This window comes from Balaenoptera ricei, chromosome 9 (genome assembly GCF_028023285.1).
Source record: "Balaenoptera ricei isolate mBalRic1 chromosome 9, mBalRic1.hap2, whole genome shotgun sequence".
NCBI lineage: Eukaryota > Metazoa > Chordata > Mammalia > Artiodactyla > Balaenopteridae > Balaenoptera > Balaenoptera ricei.
Window position 1 is genome coordinate 59,039,426 of NC_082647.1, and position 22,085 is coordinate 59,061,510.

Consider the following 22,085-nt stretch of genomic DNA (forward strand, 5'->3'; position numbering starts at 1 on the left):
GCAGTCTCTGCTTACACAGGATGGCTTGTATAACCAAAATATCTAGCCTCAGTTATTCTTGGGACTGTTTTGCCTGCAAGAATTTACATCTAGCCTTAATAATTTTTGAATAAAGTAATTATAACCTCTAATTTAATTTACTAGACTCAAAACTATTTTACTTCATTTTAAAGGAATAAAGTACTGTAGTTTGACTTGAACACAATTTCAATTCATTTATAAAGTGTTTTATGCACTAAATGAAACTTGGCATTTAATGGAATCTTATATGTTATCTTAGTAAGCTCTATAATTTTTTTATCAGTGCTTTAAAGTACTCACACTCCTTCCCGTCGGCAGCACATGATATAAGCAAGTATTAGAAAAAGGACCAATGCTACTGCCGAGGGCACAGCCAGTGTAATTAGGAAATCCGTGTAATAGTCTCTGCTTTTCAAAGAATCGGAAGGGGGTTTGTATTCTCCACCATCAGGTAAAATCCCTTCTCCACGAATCACTTCCTGATAGGTGGACACTTGCTTTGTTTTATCAACCTGACACAAAAGAAGACAATTACACATCAAATTAATAGTTGCAAACATTATGAGAGTTTAAGATCTAGACATATCAAGACAGTCTTTGACTAATTTCTAAAAAGCAACCTTTTCCAATTACTTTATCACCTTGAACTTGCAATTATTTATGGAAACTAGGAAGAAGTAATGCATAAAAGTAATAAATTAAAGGGTGTATATTGGCCTACTTTCTAGGTCCTTCCCACAACATATATACATACATAAATGTATACAAACATAACAAATATGTGTGCATGTGTAGGTGTGTGTGTGTACAGTTGTTCTTTTTCAGTTTACTTCCTCCAAAGCAGAAGTCCTTCACACCACTCTGTATATTCCTTGTTTCCTAGTGACAAGCCTCTAGTGCAGATGTTACAAACTGTGAACTGGCTGACAACCAGTATGTGAGTATGGTTTCTAAGGTTAGTAAAAGAGAAAAAAAAAAAGAGAGAGAGAGACAATTTCTAAGTGACTACAACCTTGATCTTTCTGCCATCCAGCTGACAGAAGTAGTTTTTAGGAAAGATAGTTTAAGGAACAGGTAACCCATCCAATGCTACAGTTTCAATAAATTCTATTCCAGGCTCAAAAAATGTACAACACTTGGACTATATTAATTTACCTCCACAGTAATTGAACTGCTTTCACTATGTTGCATTTAATTATGCTAAGGTTTTTACTGAAGGCCACTACAAAAATAGCCATGTGAAACTTGTTACTACATTTGCTCGCCCCTTAAAAAAATGTTGGGGGAGAATTATCTGTGGCATTTCTCAGTATCCTCTCCCATACACCTCCACTTGAAGAATTTTGTTAATGATACAGTGCTAGTAAAAACTCTATCTTCTGCCAAGGAATTGATGCTCTGCCTCCTTTAAGAATGAGAACCAAATAACAGATGAATTTCCTCATTTAATCCGGGACATTAGGAGGCTTATTGTCAAACTTGCCCTTCAGCTTATGTTTTGGTAAAGTTTAGGTCCTGATTTTCCAGTTCTTTTATATTTTATATAGTATGTTTATTGTCTGACCCTTTAATTTAAACCTCCTGAAATCTTCTGTGGTAAGATGTGACCTATAAATAAATACAAGTAAAAGAAAAAAACGAAAATTCCCAACCTTTCTCTTTATGGAGTCTTACCACAGAAATTAAAATCTTCAAAGCAGAAGTCATTTTTAAACCTTTAGAAATTAGATAATTTTCCTAAACATGAACACTGTACAGCACAAGCACAAATAAAATGGTGTTGTCAGGGCCCGCTGTCTACTGGCTCTGGTGAGAGGCATCTATTTAAGTTATGATTGCAGCCACTCAGTCTTTTGCACCCTTGTATGGTTAGCACGATGACTGAAATATTGAGCTTTGTAAATTCAATATTCATCGACAGTACACATAAACCACAGCATCTGAATAATTTTACTTGATTTGAGAAGACAGGGAAAGAGCATTATTTCCCTAAGACACGAGCGGCATGGAAAGAGGAGCCTGGGGCCAAGGGCCACAGGTGCTAAGTACCGCAGTGTAAGCGGTATGTTCTCCCGTCCTGGACCTGGGAAAAGTCCTGCCGCTGGTTCTCTAAGACATGAAGTGACAGTTGTGTTTATGTGTTGATATTTGTTCAAATGTCAACTTTAAACTTAGACCTAATTCACTCACCACCAATCATCAAGAGTTGACAGAAGTTAAATCTAAAGGTCGCTAAAGAAGTGAAACAACTTCCCTATCTCCCAGAAAGGAGGATCAAAAAAATTAATATAAAATATCATATATACCTTTCATATATAGGAAATCTTACCCATATGTTCCTAAGTCTTTGAGCATGCTATTAAAAAAGTGATTTGAAAGAAATATTTAATATTTATGGGGCTGGGGGTAAGAGTCTAACTCTCCTCTGCTTTTCCTTTTATTCCTTGGTCTCTCCCTCCAATCTGCGTTTCTAGGACATTGAATCATAGCACAATATTGCTTTATTTCAGATTTCTGATTGCACTCCGGTCTCCCCTTCCCAAGTGGGACAGTGGCAGCGTATCTGAGGCTTCCTGCACATGTCACACTGACTCCAAAATCTATCTTGACTTAGCAGCCACCTGGATGTCCAGGGGGAACACTTGGACCACCAGCCAAGCTAATCTGGCCCCCACAACTAATCAAGAGTAGACTGAGTACAAAAGTGGAGGTACTATTTCTTAAATGGATGCACTTTCAACGGACTTGCCAAATCCTTAAAGTCAAGGGAAGTCAACGGCAGTTAACAAAGTAAACCCAGGATTTGTTCCTAAAAGTAATTCAGGTTTTAGTCAAATGCTATCTCCAGCCACATCACTTCTAATTACATTTGCAAAAACAAAATAAAAACTCACCAACGAAATTTTGCACCAGTCGATGTGAAATTGAGTACGAAATTTTTTATCACATGTTATTACAGGCTCCATTTCTTGACTGCATCTCAATTGATTCTGCGGATTTTCAACTTCTCGTAAACAAGAAGAAAATGGGACATCGGCACCAACCATGACATAAACGCTGCAAAAATGTGAAACACTCAGGTTATCCTTTAAGAAAATTGGAAACACTGAAAAACAATCTACCCTGAAAGCAGGATTTATCCTTTTGAATTGAGGGATTATCTACAATCATCCCTAAGGTAGTGGCCTGGGCTTTTAAAGCAGTGATTCATGTAGGGGCTTCTTTTCATTCTTTCCTTTATTCAACCAATATTTACTGGGTGCTTTGGTGTACGAGACACTCTCTTGATTCTCTGTTAATTTCTAAAAATTTTTTCACCCTATTTAATTCAAAATAATCATGTATCATATTTCGATTACAATATTTGGTAGACTACATTCAAAAATATTCCTAAAGTAAACTGTTTAGAAAATAACATTATCACTAAAATAATTATCAGTAATAAATCTTCATCTGATTTCATTTTAATAAGATTGTGATATTACATCCTGGAGGTGTGGAGCTGTAGGCAGACTTCTCTATTCTACCTAAGAGTTTTGTCCATCAGCTTTCCTACTGCAGAGACCCCTACTGTTAGGTTCCTCATTATAAGGTCCCTCAATCTTTAAGAAGCTAATATAAAAGAAAAACTATTGTTTGGCAAATACAAATTAGGCAAACAAAATGTATTTTCTTGATGTGTATCTTGGCAACTAGGGGAAAAGAACTCTATTCAATTTGCCAGTAAGAGTTTCACAATAAAAGTGAAGACAGTGATAATAGCATTGAAATAATCTTGGAGCAGCTTAAGAAGGTAGGAATTTCATAGGTTTTTTTCAAAAGAAAAGGGAAAACCAGGAAATTAAATAAATATTATTTCTTTTCCTAATGACAATGCTATAACTACTTACAAAATGGAATAAACCCATCAAAATTCCAGCTGTCTTCTTTGCAGAAATTGACAAACTGATCTTAAAATTCATATGGAAATTCAAGGGACCCACCAACACACAAAATTCTTGAAAAAGAAAAACAAAGTTGGAAGACTCACAATTACCAATTTCAAAACTTACTATAAAGCAATAGTAATGAAGACAGTGTGGTACTACCGTAAGGCTTGGCATGTAGATAAGTGGAATAGAATTCAAGGTCCAAAAATAAAATCTTTAGTAAATTGGTTTTGTCACAGGTGCCAAGACAATTCAATGGGGGAAAGAATAGTCTTTACAACAAATGGTACCAGAAAAACTGGATATCCACAGGCAAAAAAAAGAAGGTGGACCCCCATCTCACACCATATAAAAATTTACTCAAAAAAAAATCAAAGACTTAAATGTATGAGCTAAAACTATTAAACTCTGAGAAGAAGGCAGACACAAATTTTAATGACCGTGAATTAGGCAACAGTTTCTTAGATATGACACCAAAAGTTCCAGCAATAACAGGAAAAAATAGATACACTGGATTCTATCAAATTTTAAAATTTTGTGCTTCAAAGGACATCATCAAGAAAGTGAAAAGGCAACCCAAAGAACAAAAGAAAATCTTTACAAGTCATATGTCTAATAAGGGACTTATACCTATAACATATAAAAGACTCTAACAATTCCATAACAAAGAGACAAATAATCCAATTTCAGAATGACAAAGGATCTGAACTGATATTTCTCCAAAGAAGATATACAAATGTCCAATAAGTGCATGAAAAGATGCTCAACATCATTAGCCATCAGCAAAATAGAAATCAAAACCACAATGAGTACCACTTCACACCCATTAGAATGGCTACAGTGAAAAAGACAGACAATAGGAAGTGCTAGCGAGGATGGGGAGAAACTGGAACTCTCCTACTCTGCTGGTGGGAATGGAAAATGGTGCAACTGCTTGGAAGACAGCCTGGCAGTTCAAGAGGTTAAATACAGAGTTACCATATATCTCAGCAATTCCACTCCTAAGTATATACCCTAAGAGAAACTTAAATATATGCCTATCAAAAAGCTTGTACATAAATGTTCACAGCAACATTCTTCTTAATAGTCAAAAAGTGGAAACAATCCAAATGCTCATCAACTAATGAATGGATAAAAAGTAAAATATCCATACTTTACTCAGCCATAAAATGGAATGAAGTACTGTACATGCTACAACATGGATGAACCTTGAAAACAATATGCTAAGTGACAGAAGTTGGTCACAAAAGACCACATATTGTATGACTCCATTGATATGAAATGTCTAGAATATGCAGATTTATAGATAGCAAGTAAATAAATTGTGGTTGCCTAGGGCTGGGGATTGTGGTGGTGGTGACTGTTAATGGGTGTGAGAGGGGAGTGTTGGGAGGATAAAAATGCTCTAAAATTGACTGTGGTAATGACTGTACAACTTTGTCAATAAACTAAATCCATTGAGTTATATATACTTTAAATAGGTGAATTGTATGGTATGTAAAGTATATCTCAATAAAGCTGTTTTTTTAAAAAATATGAAATGAAATAAAAGTATGGCACAAAAATTCAAAGGTATGTAAGTATGAAGTCACACCCTTAATTGACAACTGTGTCCCAGAGTACCATTACACAGATTCATTTGGTTGCTCTTTATGTCAATTTTATATTTGGACTTAATTTGAAAGATTTTTTAAAAATTATGGTGTCTTTGGGTGACAAATAGTATATAATGGATTGAAATTTAAAATCAAGTTAAACATTTATAAGTTCAGAAAAAGGAGATATAAGAAACCACTGGTAAAGAATTTTGATGATTAGTGAATAGAAACACATTCCATTTACAGGAATATTACTCAGCCATAAAAAAGAACAAAATAACGCCATTTGCAGCAACATGGATGGACCTAGAGATTGTCATACTGAGTGAAGTAAGTCATACAGATAAAGACAAATATCATATGATATCATTTATATGTGGAATCTAAAAAAATGGTACAAATGAATTTATTTACAAAACGGAAAAAGAGTCACAGATGTAGAAAACAAGCTTATGGTTACCAAGGGGGAAAGGGGATGGGGTGGGGGGAAGGGATAAACTGGGAGATTGGGATTGACATATATACACTAGTATATAAAAAATAGATAACTAATAAGGGCCAACTGTATAGCACAGGGAACTCTTCTCAATACTCTGTAATGACCTATGTGGGAAACGAATCTAAAAAAGAGTGGATATATGTATATGTATAACTGATTCACTTTGCTGTGCAGCAGAAACTAACACAACATTGTAAATCAACTACACTACAATAAAAATTAAAAAAAAAGAAATATATTCCATTTACAACAATTTGTTAACTTTTAAGCTTCATATAAAGCCAATTTCTATCCCCTTATTAACTGCTTAGCAAAGACCATATTTTTCCTTGATAACTGTGAAATATATTTGTAAATACAGAAATAAAATAAATATTTTAAAAACTGTTAGAAGTTCTCTTGCTTTTACATAACATTGATTTGCATTTATAATTAGTAAGATTTTAAATTAATTCACTTCAAGGTAACATAAATAGGCATAAGCATACATTTTTGGTGCTTTGAAATGTTTTATTTTTTCCCTCAAATTATAAAAGCAATATAAAAACATTACATAAAACATGGGATATAAAAACAATTAATTTCTATTACCAAGATCACGATTTTCATTTTCCAATGTACCTTGCAGAATACTTTTCAAGTGCATATATTTTAGCCTAATTGCAATCAATCTCTAAAATATAATTTTGTATCCTGCTTTTTCACTTAATGCGTCATAAGCATTTACCATATTGTACAGTCTTTGTAATTATATTTTTATAGAAGTATAATTTTTAAGTGCACATGATTTATTCAGTAATTATTTCAGAGTTGGACACGTAAGTTGCTTCTCATTTTTTGATGTTATAAATAATATTGTAAAGACTATCTCTGTGCATATTCTTTAATGTTACTATCTTAAAAGAGATGCCTAGAAGTGGAAACATTTTTATGACAGTTGACACATACTGCCAAACTACTTTCTTCTCTACTTGGATGATCCAGAAGCTTCACAAACTTAATATGTTCCGAACTGAGCTCATCATCACCCCACCCCACCTCCACCTGTTGCTCCTTCCATCATCTTCTCTCTTGGTGATTGGCATGGCCAGATGCTCAAGCACCATCATCTTTGACTCCTGTCCTTTTCCCTACATATTCAATCTATCATCAGTCTCTGACATTTACCCCGAAAGAACTCTCATACACACCTGTCCACTTTGTTCCATCCCACTGCTACCACCCCAGCTCTAGTCACTGTCACTTTCCACAGGGAGTGAAGCAACAGCCCCTTGATTGTTCTCCTTGAACCCAGTCTCTCTCACTGTTCTCAGGGAGCCTATCTGCAGAATGAATGATACCAGTTTAAAAACAGAAGCAACTGTATGTTTGAAAGTTGCTAAGAGAGTAGTTCTTAAAAGTTCTCATCACAAGAAAAAAAAATTGTATCTATGTGGGGTGATGGATGTTAACTCAAGTTATTGTGGTGATCATTTTGCAGTATATACTTATATCAAATCTTGATGCTGTACACCGTAAACTTATCCAATGTTATATCGTCAATTATATCACAATAAAACTGGAAAAATAAATAAGTTAATAAATAAAATGCGAACACACTACTCAAGAGAAGTAGATATTGGATTTGCCTTGTAAGTCAAAAAAAAGTGTATTTATTGTTTCTTTTATACAGCCAGTAAGTTTCAACATGTTGGCTTTTTAAAAAAATAATTTTGTACGAGGCCATGTATAACAATTATAATTCTATGCTATACATGCTAAAATACATTTTTCATAATCTGCTGTTTTCCCAGATCTTTGACATGCAGCTTTTTTTGATTTGCAGCTTTTTTGATAGGCTAGCTTTTTGATAGGCAGAAATTTAAAATTTTTATGAAGTGAAAGGAGGATGATCTTTACCTTTATGACCATAGCCACATGTTTTCAAACTTTCAAATATATGTAAACAGATGGGATGGGAGCATATTATCAAGTTCAAGGCTCTCAAGCAATGTTAACAAAACATGGTGACTCACAATCTTAGGCATTGGGTACTCTGAATAAAATTTGTTCCTTACGAAGGATCTTTTCTTCCAATTTGAACAACTCAATTTCTCTTGAGGTAAAACGCATTTACTGAGTCCTTTACACATACAAGGTGGAGAACCGCGTTACAGGTAAAAAATTTAAGTCAGGGGCTTCCCTGGTGGCGCAGTGGTTAAGCAACCGCCTGCCAATGCAGGAGACACGGGTTTGAGCCCTGGTCCGGGAAGATCCCACATGCTACGGAGCAACTAAGCCCGTGCGCCACAACTACTGAGCCTGTGCTCTAGAGCCCGCGAGCCACAACTGCTGAGCCCGTGTGCCACAACTACTGAAGCCCGCGTGCCTAGAGCCCGTGCTCCCAACAAGAGAAGCCATCACAATGAGAAGCCCGCGCACCGCAACAAAGAGTAGCCCCCCGCCCGCCGCAACTAGAGAAAGCCCGCACACAGCAACGAAGACCCAACACAGCCAGAAATAAAAATAAATAAAATAAAATAAATTTATAAAAAAAAAAAAATTTAAGTTAGAACTCTGGTTTTTTCCAGCAACAGCCAGATAAACAGATCCAATGATTGCATTTTTTTTACCTAATTGTCCAAGTCATGAATGTATTTTATTCCTTATTTTATGTATATAGGAGACAAGGGACAGTTTAGAGAAGAAAGTGTCCACATATGCTACATGCTGCCTGGGAACTCTTGAGCTCTTAAAAGAAAATGCCTCGTGATTCCTGCCTCTCTGTTCCACCCTGTTTCTTTGTTCTGTGCATATCAGTCCATCAAAAAATAAGATGAAAAATAAACAAGAAATAAAACTAAAGAATCTAATTCAGAATAAGAAATAAAACAAAGAATAAGGTCACTTCTGGACTCTAGTTCTACTGCTTGCTACTCATCTTTACCGGAGAAGGGATGAATTATCTTAACAGAAGAGGGAACTGGCACACAAGGCTCAGACCTTTCTGGAGTTTTTTGTGGGAGGATTTTCCTGCTTGCAGAAAGGAGGCATTTAGGTTTGGTCTATTCTTTCAGCCATGTGGTAGGGCTTAGCAGGCCTACTTGCTAAAATGAAAATTTTAATATAAACCATTTTCTTCAAAGGTCCCTAGTGCTTCAAGATAAAAATCCAAACAATTCTTCCAGGTGTACAAGGCCTTACATGGTCTGGTCTTTGCCTCTTTGGTCATTATCATTTCTGGATCCCTGTCCCCCATTTCCACACAAAGTAGGTTTCCAAATTGACCAGGCTTCCTCCTACCTAATGGATTTTGCCCAAGCTGTTCCTCTGCCTATACTTTCGCTTTCTCATTTTTTGAGCTGGCTAATTTGTACTCGTATTTTAAACTCAGATCAGGCTTCATCTCCTCTATGAACGCTTTGACATGGACCAGAAGTGGGAGAGGAGCCATCTCCGTGAATACCTCAACTGTGATAGGTATAACACTGCTTTCTAACTATCTGATTACTTGCCTGGTCCCTAATAGATGTGGGCATAGACTGCATTCTTTAAAATCACTCTACCCTAGAGACTAATACATTATTCCCCCATAAAAAATACTTAATAAATGTTAAACTATGAAAGAAAAAAATGAATCTATGCCTAGAACTTAGAAGAATAGATATTAAAGAAATATAGTTATAGACATAAAGTTTAGACGTAGAGTTGCGTTGATTTTTAAAATTTATTTATTTTTATACTTATAAAAATTGACTAATATTGGCTTCCAATTTTTACTTTATTAAGGCTTTTTTCCAAAAATTCCAATCTCATATCACCATCATTCCCTGAAAGAAAGAATAGCTGCATCAAAAATATAGGAGGCACGTTATTTAAGAATTAAAGACTATCTTGTAAATCACCAAACATGGGGACAGATTCAGCAGAGCACTACGGACTGGCCTAGGACCATGACCTTGCATCAGAGCAGTCTTTGGCAGCCTTTGACTTACATTCTCTTCTTCAAGTGTAACTTCTCCCTGAGCCCTTTACAGGGCAAAAAGCAGACAATTAATTAGAGGGAGTACTTTGTGAGATTGTCTAGAGAATAAACTAGGATCCTCTGTTGTTGACTGAGGATAGATCCACAGGCTTTGGTAACCAGAGGAAACGGTGGTAGGTTTGACAATCTCTTATGAAAAGTGAGTATATTCTTTAATCCTCACACCCCATCATTCCCTTCATAACTACCATTTACACCGCATCACTCACCCTGAGCTGGCAGCTACGCCATGCCCAGAATGAAACATGAACCTGCCCCTCTTTCCACCAGCTTTATCCCAGGCTAAATGCATCCATGAGTCCTTAGCCTCTGGCTCAGTGTCAAGAGCAAAGCAGCCCTAAGACCACACCCAGAGAGAGCACAGTCGCCCTGAGGTTATGGGTCTGGAAAGCGAAAGGGAATCTTTTCAGGAGGTTTAGGGTTCCTTTGCAGGAGCTTACTCACTTTGAAGGAAATCTTTATAATTGTTTTCTGTTAGATTTAGAAGAAGTTTAAAGGCTATCAGTGAGGTCGGCAGAGATGAAAAAAATGCACATCAAGAAGGATGAGGAGGGGCTTCCCTGGTGGCGCAGTGGTTGAGAGTCTGCCTGCCGATGCAGGGGACACGGGTTCGAGCCCTCGTCCGGGAAGATCCCACATGCCACGGAGCAACTAAGCCCATGCGCCACAACTACTGAGCCTGCGCGTCTGGAGCCCGTGCTCCGCAACGGGAGAGGCCGCAACAGTGAGAGGCCCGCGCACCGCGATGAAGAGTGGCCCCCGCTCGCCGCAACTGGAGAAAGCCCTCACACAGAAACGAATACCCAACACAGCCAAAGATAAATAAATTAATTTAAAAAAAAAAGTATTAAAAAAAACCTTGCTTTTTTTTTTTAAAAAAAAAAAGAAGGATGAGGAGCTGGGAGGCTGTAGAGGGGGTGCTTGATGACTGACATTTAATGGCACTTTGGGCCGTGGAAGGGCTGTTGGTTTACTCTGAGGGTCTACTACTGAGAGCTCCTCTTTGCCTTCTGCTGTCGGTTTGGGTAACATGGCAAAGTTTGCAGTTAGTAAATTGTGGCTGCCGTGCGTAACAGGAAATACTTTCAAGGAGTTTTTTTTTTTTTTTAATCAGAGACTGAGACTGATGCAAAATATTAAGCAGAACACGGTTATTAGGTGTTTAATTAATACTTCTGAAGTGTATAAATATATTTTTAAACAAAATTTTAGAAAATAAAGGGATGCAATTCCTTTGCATCTCTGATCCCACCCTCAATCTTTTCAATATTTCATTTTTAAAGAGATTTATAGTCCATGTTATTTTCAAAAGAAAGTACAGAGGCAAAAACTTTTGTTAAGTGAATTAAGAATCATGAAATACACCATTAAAAAGAAAGGAAGGCACAAGAGATGAGTTAAGCACTGGATTTATTTCTAAATTTAAGGCAACAGGGTTAAAAAAAAACCTTATTTTTGTTACCTTGACATTATGTAACAACCAAAGAAAATATGCAAAATCATTCCCAGGGACAAATTTTTCTCCTGCAATCATACTCAAGTAGGATCTTATTTCATTGGTGCACATATAGGGACATTGGAGTAACAGAGTTGGCACTGGGTACAATTTATAGAAATTCTATTTTAAAAGACTTATCATATGAATACTCTGTAAAGGTTGCAGCTTAACATTAAATTAAAACTCATGGAAAGCATTTCAAGTTGGGAAAGGATCTGAGACAACAGGGTCCAAATAAATGCCATGGGACTGACAGCACATGCCTCCCGCTAGCAGGTGTTGGGGGTCAATCAGCTAATGACTGAATTCTCCAACAAGTACTTGTAGGACAAAAAATTCTGTTCTTAATTTAGAGTCACATGCTCAGGCCCAGCCCTAGACTCAAAGATCCAGAATCTCTAGGGGGAATCAGAGGCCAGGAACCTAGGTATATTTTTCATAAAGCTCTACTGGTAATTCTCAGGCTACACATAGTTGTGCAGCACTGTTTCAGGTCAGAGTTTGGTTTAGAGAGTTGTTAGTTCAATTTAGTCTAGTTGTTTCTTAAAGTGCCTCTACAGGTGGGGTCTACACTACTGGTTAGAGAAGCGGTGAGCCCAGAAGAAAGCACAACTATGGGAAACTCTACCAATACCTAGTTTTCATGTTGTTTCCTCCAACATCTTTTGGTCATTGTTTTAACAATCACTGTGGAACACATTACCTTAAAAAACTGTTGAAAAGATTCCACATTTGGAGAATGTCTTCAGGGGAGATACCCCTGTTCATCTCCTTCTATGGTCCTCCTTTAATTACTCATTGGGAAAGAGATCCATGTCGTACCTCTCAAGTAAAATTTTAAGCTCCAGAATTATGTTTTCATAGAGAAAGCCAACCAGCAGATAGGCAAGCGATAAAGCAACTATTTTCCTCCAAGCACTTCTATGTGTGCTTGACTGACTTCAAAATCCATTATTGTACCGTACAAGGTACAATTCAATTCTGAAATTTGTAACTTGGACTTTGCAGCTCACTGCTTATCCTTTATTCCCCTTTGGACTACTCGTTCATACCTCATCTATGTCTATTTGTGATCTTTTCCCTTATCTCCAACAAAGTTCTCCTTTAAAGTTTCCCTTAAATTTGATTCTTATTAACCCAGATATTCCAGTTAATTCCAGATATCATCTCTATAAATGTTACCAAGAATATGGATAAAGGAAGAGCTGGAAAAGGACATGCTACATAAAATGTGATTTATTCCATATCTCGCACTTCTATAGGATTGGTTTTTAAAAAAGGCAGATCTGCCTCAACTTACAGAACAGAAATTAAACAGCAAAATTTCATTTGACATTGACATTCGATCTGTCAATGTACCCAGGCATAAGGAGTGTTTCATAACCTCTACAAGAATGTAAGTCAGGGCTTCCCTGGTGGCGCAGTGGTTAAGAATCTGACTGTCAATGCAGGGGACACGGGTTCGAGCCCTGGTCTGGGAAGATCCCACATGCCACGGAGCAGCTAGGCCCGTGAGCCACAATTACTGAGCCTGCGCGTCTGGAGCCTGTGCTCCACAAGAAGAGAGGCCGCGATAGTGAGAGGCCCGCGCACCGTGATGAGGAGTGGCCCCCGCTTGCCACAACTAGAGAAAGCCCTCGCACAGAAACGAAGACCCAACACAGCCATAAATAAATAATTAAAAAAAAAAAAAAAAAGAATGTAAGTCATACTCTGTATCTGGAATGCTTGAGAATAGACAAGTCCCTTTCAAATGCATTGTCTCGTTTAATCATTACAACCATGAGGGAGAGAGTATAGTCCCCATTGGAGCAGATGAGGAAGTTGAAGCCCAGAGGAGTGCAGCAGTTTGCCCAGTGTCACCCAGCTTGTGAGTGACAAGGCCAGGCTTTAGGAATGGGTTTCAAATCCACCCCAGCCATCAATCACCGCCACATGGTGGAAAGAATGTTAAAGGCGAAGAAATAGTTTCCTAGAATAAAGTTACAGCAGTCTGTGCGTCCTTCTGCAGCTGATAACTGGGGCATCAATTTCCTTTGAAATTCAGGACCCTAAATAAACAGCTTCTCTATGGAAGGTACAAAAGACTTAGTGCTGTAATTTATGATGTGGATCCTGATCTACAATTAGATTTCACAGGACCTGGAACATCAGATGTAAAGAACCATTAATGCAATCTCTTTGTCAATACAGAAAATTGCTAGTTTTTTCATATCTTTACAATAACTATTTCTTATTAAAAAGAAAAATGCAATAGGCCATCTTCCATCTATAATAAGTTTGATAAGATCACCATATTTAAAAATCCATACTTAAGGCAAGTCTGCTTACCCCTCCTTCATGTCATTGATGGGAAGCGGAACCCTGCCGCCCCTGTCTAGAGCTGATGTGATGTTTATGGCGTTCAGACGCTCTGGCTGCCACACATTTTTCACGGCCCCAAGAAAGTCTCCGAGAACCTCGCTGGCCAACATTTCTTCTACGTTCATATTTTTAATGAAGAATTCTGCTTGATATGGTAACGGGAAGTCTAATTTTGGTGAAAAAGGGTATGCATATCTTTAATGAAGTAGTCTTTTGAAAGGGAAACAAAAGAACAATTTGAGATTTGTTGATTTCTGTCACAATCCTGGCTTTGGGGAACAATATTATTACTGACTTTAAAGGCTTTCTATATAACAGAAGATATATCTAAAAACACGACATACATTAGACCCAGAATTTTATCTACAATGCAATCAAATCTAAGGGACAGCAGGGCAATTCACAATTAGAGAAAAAAAAATAAAAAGGAAAAGAAAAATATGTCAAATCTCAAATCTGTCGCTAACTTGCCAGTGACCTGCCAGCCTCCTTGTCCTGTCAATGTACCCAGGTAGAAGGAGCATTTCCAGAACTTAGAAAAGTATTTTGTACTTGTAGTGTTTTCAAGCTGACAGATCTTCAAATACACTGTTTAATTTAATCATTACAATCCTAGGTAGTGCTATTTCCCATTTGAACAAAGGAGGAAGCTGAAGAACACAGCACCATCCTTTCTAAATAGAGAAGACACGGCAAAATATCTATACTTGCTTGTGGGTTGCTTATATATGATATGGAAAACCATATTTTTAATTTGCAGTATTACTGATCTTTTTGGAGCATGCTGAAATGTCACATTTTACTAAAATAAATATTGATTGTATTTTCAATAAGAACTCTGAAATCATAGCTATTTCATTCTTTGGATCACTCCATAATTAAATATTCTAGAGAAATAATATTTTAAATTTCTCATGAAATTCCATATCTCACATTGTTAGAGATTTAATTAGCTTTTTCCCTCCCCAATGTCTCATCAGTAATTTCCCTCTAAAGATGCCAAAATGAATATTTTATACCAACCCAATGTCCCATTCAGACTCTCAATATAAGAAACTTTAAATAAATATAATTTATTTCAGCTTCTCAAATGTTACTCTTCAATTACAAACTATCATTTCCTGTATTCTGGTTGTTCTGTTAAGACAGAGGATAGCTTTCTTTTTGTTTAGTAATACTTCTGTAAGAATAAAGGCTACTTTTTTTGAATACTTACTATGAGGCAGGCCAACCTAAGGGAAAGAGGTGAATTACCGTATTTAACACTCACAACCAGAAGGTAAGCAGGGACTTGTATTTTTCTCCATACTTTCAGAAAGGGAAGCTGATCTTTCGATCATTTGAATTTACCTCATATGATTTTTATCTAAGCTAAAAGAGACTGTATATATAAAGTGTTCAGTGGAGCTCCCAATATAGAGTAAGAACTGAGAAAATGGTAAACTTTAGCAATTCTTACAATAATATGCACAATTACTTGGATTCTGCCCTTTACTTAAAAGGAAAAAAAATATGTCTGGACTATACACAGATTTAAAGTCCCCAACAATAATTATATTATGTATATCCTCTGACTTATTTCATTAAAACTCATGTACTATATGTTCTTATTTCTTATACTATTATTATCTCATATACTATTCCATTCTTATTTAATAAACAAAAAACTAAAATTATACGATAAATAACTGAAACCTTGATGACTTCATTTATTATCAAGCCTCTTTAATATTAAAGGACATTTGATGCCAGAGATGAAGTCAAGGAGATATTCTGGCTTTCGAGTTTTCAGGAGAGTTTTCTGGAGTGTGGTGTCTCTCCCTAAAGACTAAGTTTTTCAAAGCCCTAATCACAGAAGGCTCTTTACTCATCCCCTACCCTGTAATTTATTCTGCTTATGATTTTGTTAGATTTGTTTGATGTATAGCCCATCTGCAATCTTCTAAAATATGCTATGTTTATTCTCTTTTATGTAGATAAGTTTCCTGTTTTATACTGATACATTTCCTGTTTTATACAGATAAACAGGAGCTTAATCATGCTACATTTTTTCCCCATACTGAGAAACAGTCATGCAGAAAAATGTCATGAAGAACAGTTTCTTGGCAATAAATAATATTTATAAATAATACCAAGTATAGTTTTTGGGTATGCTAGAAGTCTATCATCTATTAATTTCATTCAGTGAAATTTTTCTAAAAAAAGCGTGCAAAACTTTTTCCTTATTATCAGTGCCACTCCTTGGAGAACTGTGACTTGGCTTTCCCTAATCCATGTGACCCTCCGTGGCTCCTTTCTGAGACTTGCGGCTGCCACGCCCTCCGAGGCTCCGGGCTGGGCAGCTGCCTGCCGTCTACCCGGCCAAGTGCTGCTGCCAGGCCTCCCAGAGATGAGTCACAGTAGCTTTCTAACTTTGGGGAAATCCCGTGCCTGCTATATTTGGATATCACAGAGGCCAAGGGAACAGTAGGCCAACAGATTGGTGGCAGGCCTCTGAGGCACTAAACCCAATTTAGAGAATCACTCTATGTACTCTCCTTGAGCTCCATGCTGTACGATTCTACATGACAGATTTCCCATTAGGTCTCCCAGAGAGGGAGACTGCTGGGCAGGGAGTTGCACTGAGCACGGTTCTCCGGATATTCAACCCTTGTTACTTCTTTCCTAACCTTATCTGGGAGAAATGGCATGTGTACAGGCCATGCTCAAAGATGTACGTCCTAGTGTCCACATGCATTCCATCGAGACAAGCAAGGAAACATGCCTGCCATTTGGTGCACTGATTTTCAGAGTTTGGGCCACTGATCCTGATGTAAAAGGAGGCTTTCAAAACCCACGTACTCGTGCTCCCTCAACCCTGGTTTAAATAAATAGTCCCTAATGCCAACTTTCAATCCTTCAGTCATCTAACAGTCTTACATTAGTATCTGCTTGAACATGGGTCCCCACATGTGTACTACCTATTGAGTACACGTGTGTGGACCCATGTACTCTGTACTGACAGATGCCTGTGTACTCTGTATTGACAGGACTGAGACCAGACTTGAGAAGGAAGAGGTTCAAAACTGTAGACCAGGCTATCTTTCAGTTTGCAGGGGCTCCCATACCTGACAAAGGGTTTTGAGTCCCTCTGAGAGCATAATAGTGAGGTTAGTGGTCCGAGCCCACTGCAGTGGAAGTATATAACTAAACTGATAGATTCCCAAGGAGAAAGAGAACTTCGCAACCATTCTGCTCATTAAAGGTATTCCAAATTCTACAAGGACAGCTTGGACTGGATGCAAGTATCCAATTACAATTGGAGTCAAGAATAAAAATCTCCTTGATCCAAACATGAATACCTTCCAAAAGCCCTTGGGAAGTGGAAAAGTGGGTAGAGAGTCTTCTGTCCAGGCCAAAGGAACTGGTACTTGGACTTTCTTTTCATATATGAAGGCCATTTTAAATTTTCAACTAGCACATTTGTTGTCTGCAATTATTACAGCTAAAATGCCTGGGGAAAAAAACTTATGTTAAGGGTTTCAAAACCTTCCAGCAATCTTCTCCCCAATTATGTACTGCATTATCAATTCTATTGAAATTGCTTTCTTTCATATAGTGTAAAGGTAATTTTTAACTCAGCCTTTACTGAATTATTACGAATTCCAAATTAGTAGGCTCTGATAAAATGTGTTGTGTTTGCTTATTTGTTTTCAATCGTACTAGTAAATAGAAGTAAGAATTTTCCTATCCAGGATTCACAACTGTTTTACTGTTTTGGGGGGAAAAATGCTATATCAGTTCTTCTCCTGTCACCCTCATAAATGATATCTGGTATAGTATCCCATGATTTATAAACGTTAACCACAAAGTGTTTAGTGGTATGTATTTTTCCCATTGAATGCCAAAACAGGATCAGAATATTTGAGAGTGTAATTCTTGGAATCTCTCCTGTGTCCCTAACCTTCTAAACCCTTAGGCACCACTCACAATTGAAGCATGTGTAACGATAAATTGTTGTTGGACTCCAGCAATTACAGATGCATGATTAGCTATTTAGAAAGGAGACTGTGACCCAAATTATGGTTTATTTCTGTCCATCAACAACTCTTTATCATCATATACAACTAGACTACCACCGATGATAGGTTTTAAAGTAAAATAATACCAATCATGCATTCTATGATCAGCCCTATATGTCAAGCACATTTTGAGATTTAAATGATGGCATCCTTACCTCAGACTTATGAGAGAAATAGTATTCTTAGTCTCACTTTACAGATGATTTAACCAAGGCCTGGAGAAAATAAGTGGCCTCTATATTTGGCTCCCTATCCTCAGGTTTTCAGCACCAAAACACGTCATGATATTTTATAATGAGTTAAATATTGCTTAGTTTTCTGCATTTTACTATTTCATTAGTTATAGTAGGTATGTGGTGCTTTAAAATCCTTAACTACATTTTACATACATATAAAATATAATGAAATACTTCTTGCAAATAAGGAAACAATCAGCAACATATTTTTCCATACCTACCTTCTGCTGACATTATATTAATTATCAAATTATGCCTTGCAGTCTCAAAGGTACGCCTATTGTAGGCAGTTATCTATTAGAAAAAGAAAGTCATATTAAAGAAGTAAAATTCTATTTTTTGATATGAAATAACTATTAAACTCATCTTGTTACAAAAAAAAAAAAGAAGTAAAATGTTATTTGGAAAACGAAATTCATTAAGGACAAAATGAAAACAAATTGTCGTTCTTTCCATTTTCATTATTTGTTTATATACTTACAAAATATTCCTTCTCGGGACAAGAACTCAGAGCTTTTAGCAATATTGTGGGGAAATAGATAATTAGGTCTATTTAACATGCTAAAACAACAAGTTAAAATCAGAAAAACCCTTTTATAGAAGACTGTTAAGTGCCAGTAGCAACGCAGATGCATCATTAGTAAATGGATTAACCATTACGAATTACTTACCAGAGCTGTTCTAAAATTTCAAAAAAGCCAAAACAATATATTTGTGTACTTTTAAATGGAGCTTAAGGATCATACCAGAAAGTACACTTTAAAACAAGCACGTCTCTGTGTTGTTTGCATTCAGTACTAAACTGCACACCAACCAGTCAAGAAATGTCACGAACCCTTTGGAAATCATATCTCACAATGGGAGTACAGCAGTGAGGATCACAGTCTGAGAAGCTGATGGCAAATGCTCAAAAACACAAATCAATCCCTTCGCAGAGTCAAATATTAGTAAATGTTTGCAGAGCCAATGAACTTACATCAAAGTCAATTCAGAAACAGCCACTGAAAACAACAAACAAAGCAAAGGCCAACAACAGGATATGGCTTCAAAAATCAAGGAATAATTAACTTTATAACAGATATTAAATCACTCAGACAGGCCTGCAGTACCTCAAAAAAACCCCAAATGATTGTGTAAAAGTCTTAGCATCCCAGCACTAGCCTTCTGGCAGTAACTGCAGCTGTAGTTGACACTGAGACAAAAAAGACAAAACTGACGCAAACTGAAAAGAAATATCTTGCATATTTAAAAACAAGTATCAAAGATTTTAATAGCATCACATATGAGCTTTAAATAAAATACATTACACTCATCAGAAATATTATTTGAGAGAACAGTGAAAATCAGAATTTTGGAATAAAAAATTCCAAACCTTTAACAATATTTCAAAGTACATATTCTGAAACGTGTATTATTCCACAAAGATAAAAGCACTTATCTCTCCACAATTTGTCAAATTTCTTTTGGATTTAATGACTTCTTTGCTGCTCTCTGTTGGGACATGTGGTCAATTAGGTTCACAATGAACACTAAAATTAAGACTAGTCATTAAAATTAACGAGGCATTATTGTTCACAAGCAAATGAAGAAATGCAAAAACATTTGGGAATCCGCATGACTTTAAAAGTTTACCCTGCAAAAAATTTAGTAATATTCTCAGTGGAAAAAAAATACTAGATACTATTTGTTATAATATCTCAAAGCTAATGCTCAGAAAAAAAGGTTAAACATTTTCAAATTAATGGCAATATTTTTCTGGCTAGCCTTCCCATAATTATCATAAATTTCATTATTGTAAATTTCATAAATTCTAATAAGTTTTTTTAAATCAGAGGCTACACAAGAGAGTGAAGAACCTTTCATGAATCAGGAGGAAGAATTTTATTATCTGAATTTATATTTAATGCTTAATTTTAACAGCTATAACAGAATGCAATTCTTCTATGACTTCTAATGAGATATTTAAATACTGTAATATCCTCAATAGAATTCTACTTATCATGATGATGTGAAGCCCTTCATAGCAAAGAGGTATGCATGTTTGTGCACTTTCTGATCCATTATTTCTAAAATAGTGGCTGATCTATTTTAGATGCTTAATAAGTAGCTACTGAATAAATTAATTAGTGGATATATATGATTAAATATTAGTTTAAGATATGCAAAATCTTTTGACTATATTATTAATAGAATATTTTTAAACACTGAAAATGTTATTACATATGGATGTAGAAATGAGTTATTTACAGATAAATCAATACTTGTGTTAGATGAAAGAGATGCTAAGTTTTCATAATCTTTTTTTAAATTTTAATTAATTAATTAATTGGCTGCATTGGGTCTTTGTTGCTGCACTTGGGCTTTCTCTAGTTGTGGCGAGGGGGCGCTACTCTTCGTTGCAGTGCGCGGGCTTCTCATTGTGGTGGCTTCTCTTGTTGTGGAGCACGGGCTCTAGGTGCACAGGCTTCAGTAGGTGTGGCACGTGGGCTCTAGAGCTCGGGCTCAGTAGTTGTGGTGCAGGGGCTTAGTTGCTCCACGGCATGCGGGATCTTCCTGGACCAGGGCTTGAACCCGTGTCCTCTGCACTGGCAGGCAGATTCTCAACCACTGCGCCATCAGGGAAGCCCTCATCATCTTTTTAGATACTATCTGATACATATTCATAACATTGTATGTTGGTAGTAAGGTATAATGCACCCCTGTGAATCCTGGCTCAACACATGTGTTTCTCTCCTATCCTAGCCTCTTGTCTCTCTCCAACCAGAGTAACCATTTTGGATTTTGTGTTTATCATCCCATCCATTTTAAATATAGTTTTATTATCCATGCATATATGCTTAAAATATATTGTCCATTTTTCTGTTTTTTGAGCGCCTACAAAAATAGTAAACTGTATGCAGTCTTCTGGGGTTTGTTTGGTTTTTTTCAACATTACGTTAAAAACATTCATTCATGTTGCCAGGCAAGCTTAAGTTCATTGCTGCTATAAATGTTCACTGTGTGAATACTCCACAATTTATCTATTCTCTTGCTGCTGGACTTCTGGATCTCAATTGGTTTGTGGGTTTCCAGTGTTTTCCTATACAAACATTGCTCAATGAACATGATTGTGCATGCCTTTGGGTGGACATTTGCAAGTGTTTCTTTTTCTTTTTCTTTTTTTTTTTTGGCCATGCTGCGTGGCTTGCAGGATCCTAGTTCCCCGACCAGGGATTGAACCCGGGACACAGCAGTGAAAGCACCAAGTCTTAAACCACTGGACCGTAAGGGAATTCCCTGCACTTGTTTAAGTGCATATCTGGAAGTGGGACTATTAGATCATAGGGTACGGTGATACTCAGCTATGTGAAATATTCCGTTTTCCAACCCACATCCACTGCAATGACCTTTACTGAGGATAAAATTCTCACTGTGGTTTTAATTTGAATATTCCTCCTTACTGATGAGAGTAATTTTCTTTACTTAAATGGCATTGATGTCTCCTCTTTGGTGAAATGTCTGTTCATGTCTTTTTCTTATTGAAATTGTAGAAGTCCTTTTTTATATTTTACATACTTATCATTAGTCAGCTATATATATTTAAAATATCATCTTCCAGCTTGTGGGTTGTCTTTTCTTTAATGTTTTCTTTTGATGAACAGAAGTTCACAAGTTTAGTATGGTAAAATTTATCAATCTTTTCTCTTAAATAAAAAAATTTAGGTGTTAAGGTATCTTTCCCTCCCCAAAACTCAGAAAGATACTCCTCTACAGTTTTATATAATAGTTTAAATTTTTGCTAAATCCTTAATCTACCTAGACATGAGTTTTGTATTTCCTGTGAAGTAAGAATCTAATTTTATGTTTGCCATATGG

At 36.5% G+C, this 22,085-nt stretch overlaps 1 protein-coding gene across 4 annotated transcripts in view; it reads right to left on the reverse strand.

The window, feature by feature from the left end:
* The window catches only part of SGCE (sarcoglycan epsilon), a 67,512-nt gene that overhangs the window by 14,906 nt on the left and 30,521 nt on the right, over nt 1-22,085 (reverse strand). For all 4 annotated transcript variants that reach the window (XM_059933877.1, XM_059933875.1, XM_059933874.1 and 1 more), the window contains 4 exons: nt 18,452-18,524; nt 13,901-14,099; nt 2,916-3,078; nt 322-533 (listed from right to left, as the gene is read on the reverse strand). In XM_059933877.1, coding sequence (XP_059789860.1) covers nt 322-533; nt 2,916-3,078; nt 13,901-14,099; nt 18,452-18,524 — 647 coding nt within the window. The remainder of the gene's footprint in view (nt 1-321; nt 534-2,915; nt 3,079-13,900; nt 14,100-18,451; nt 18,525-22,085) is intronic.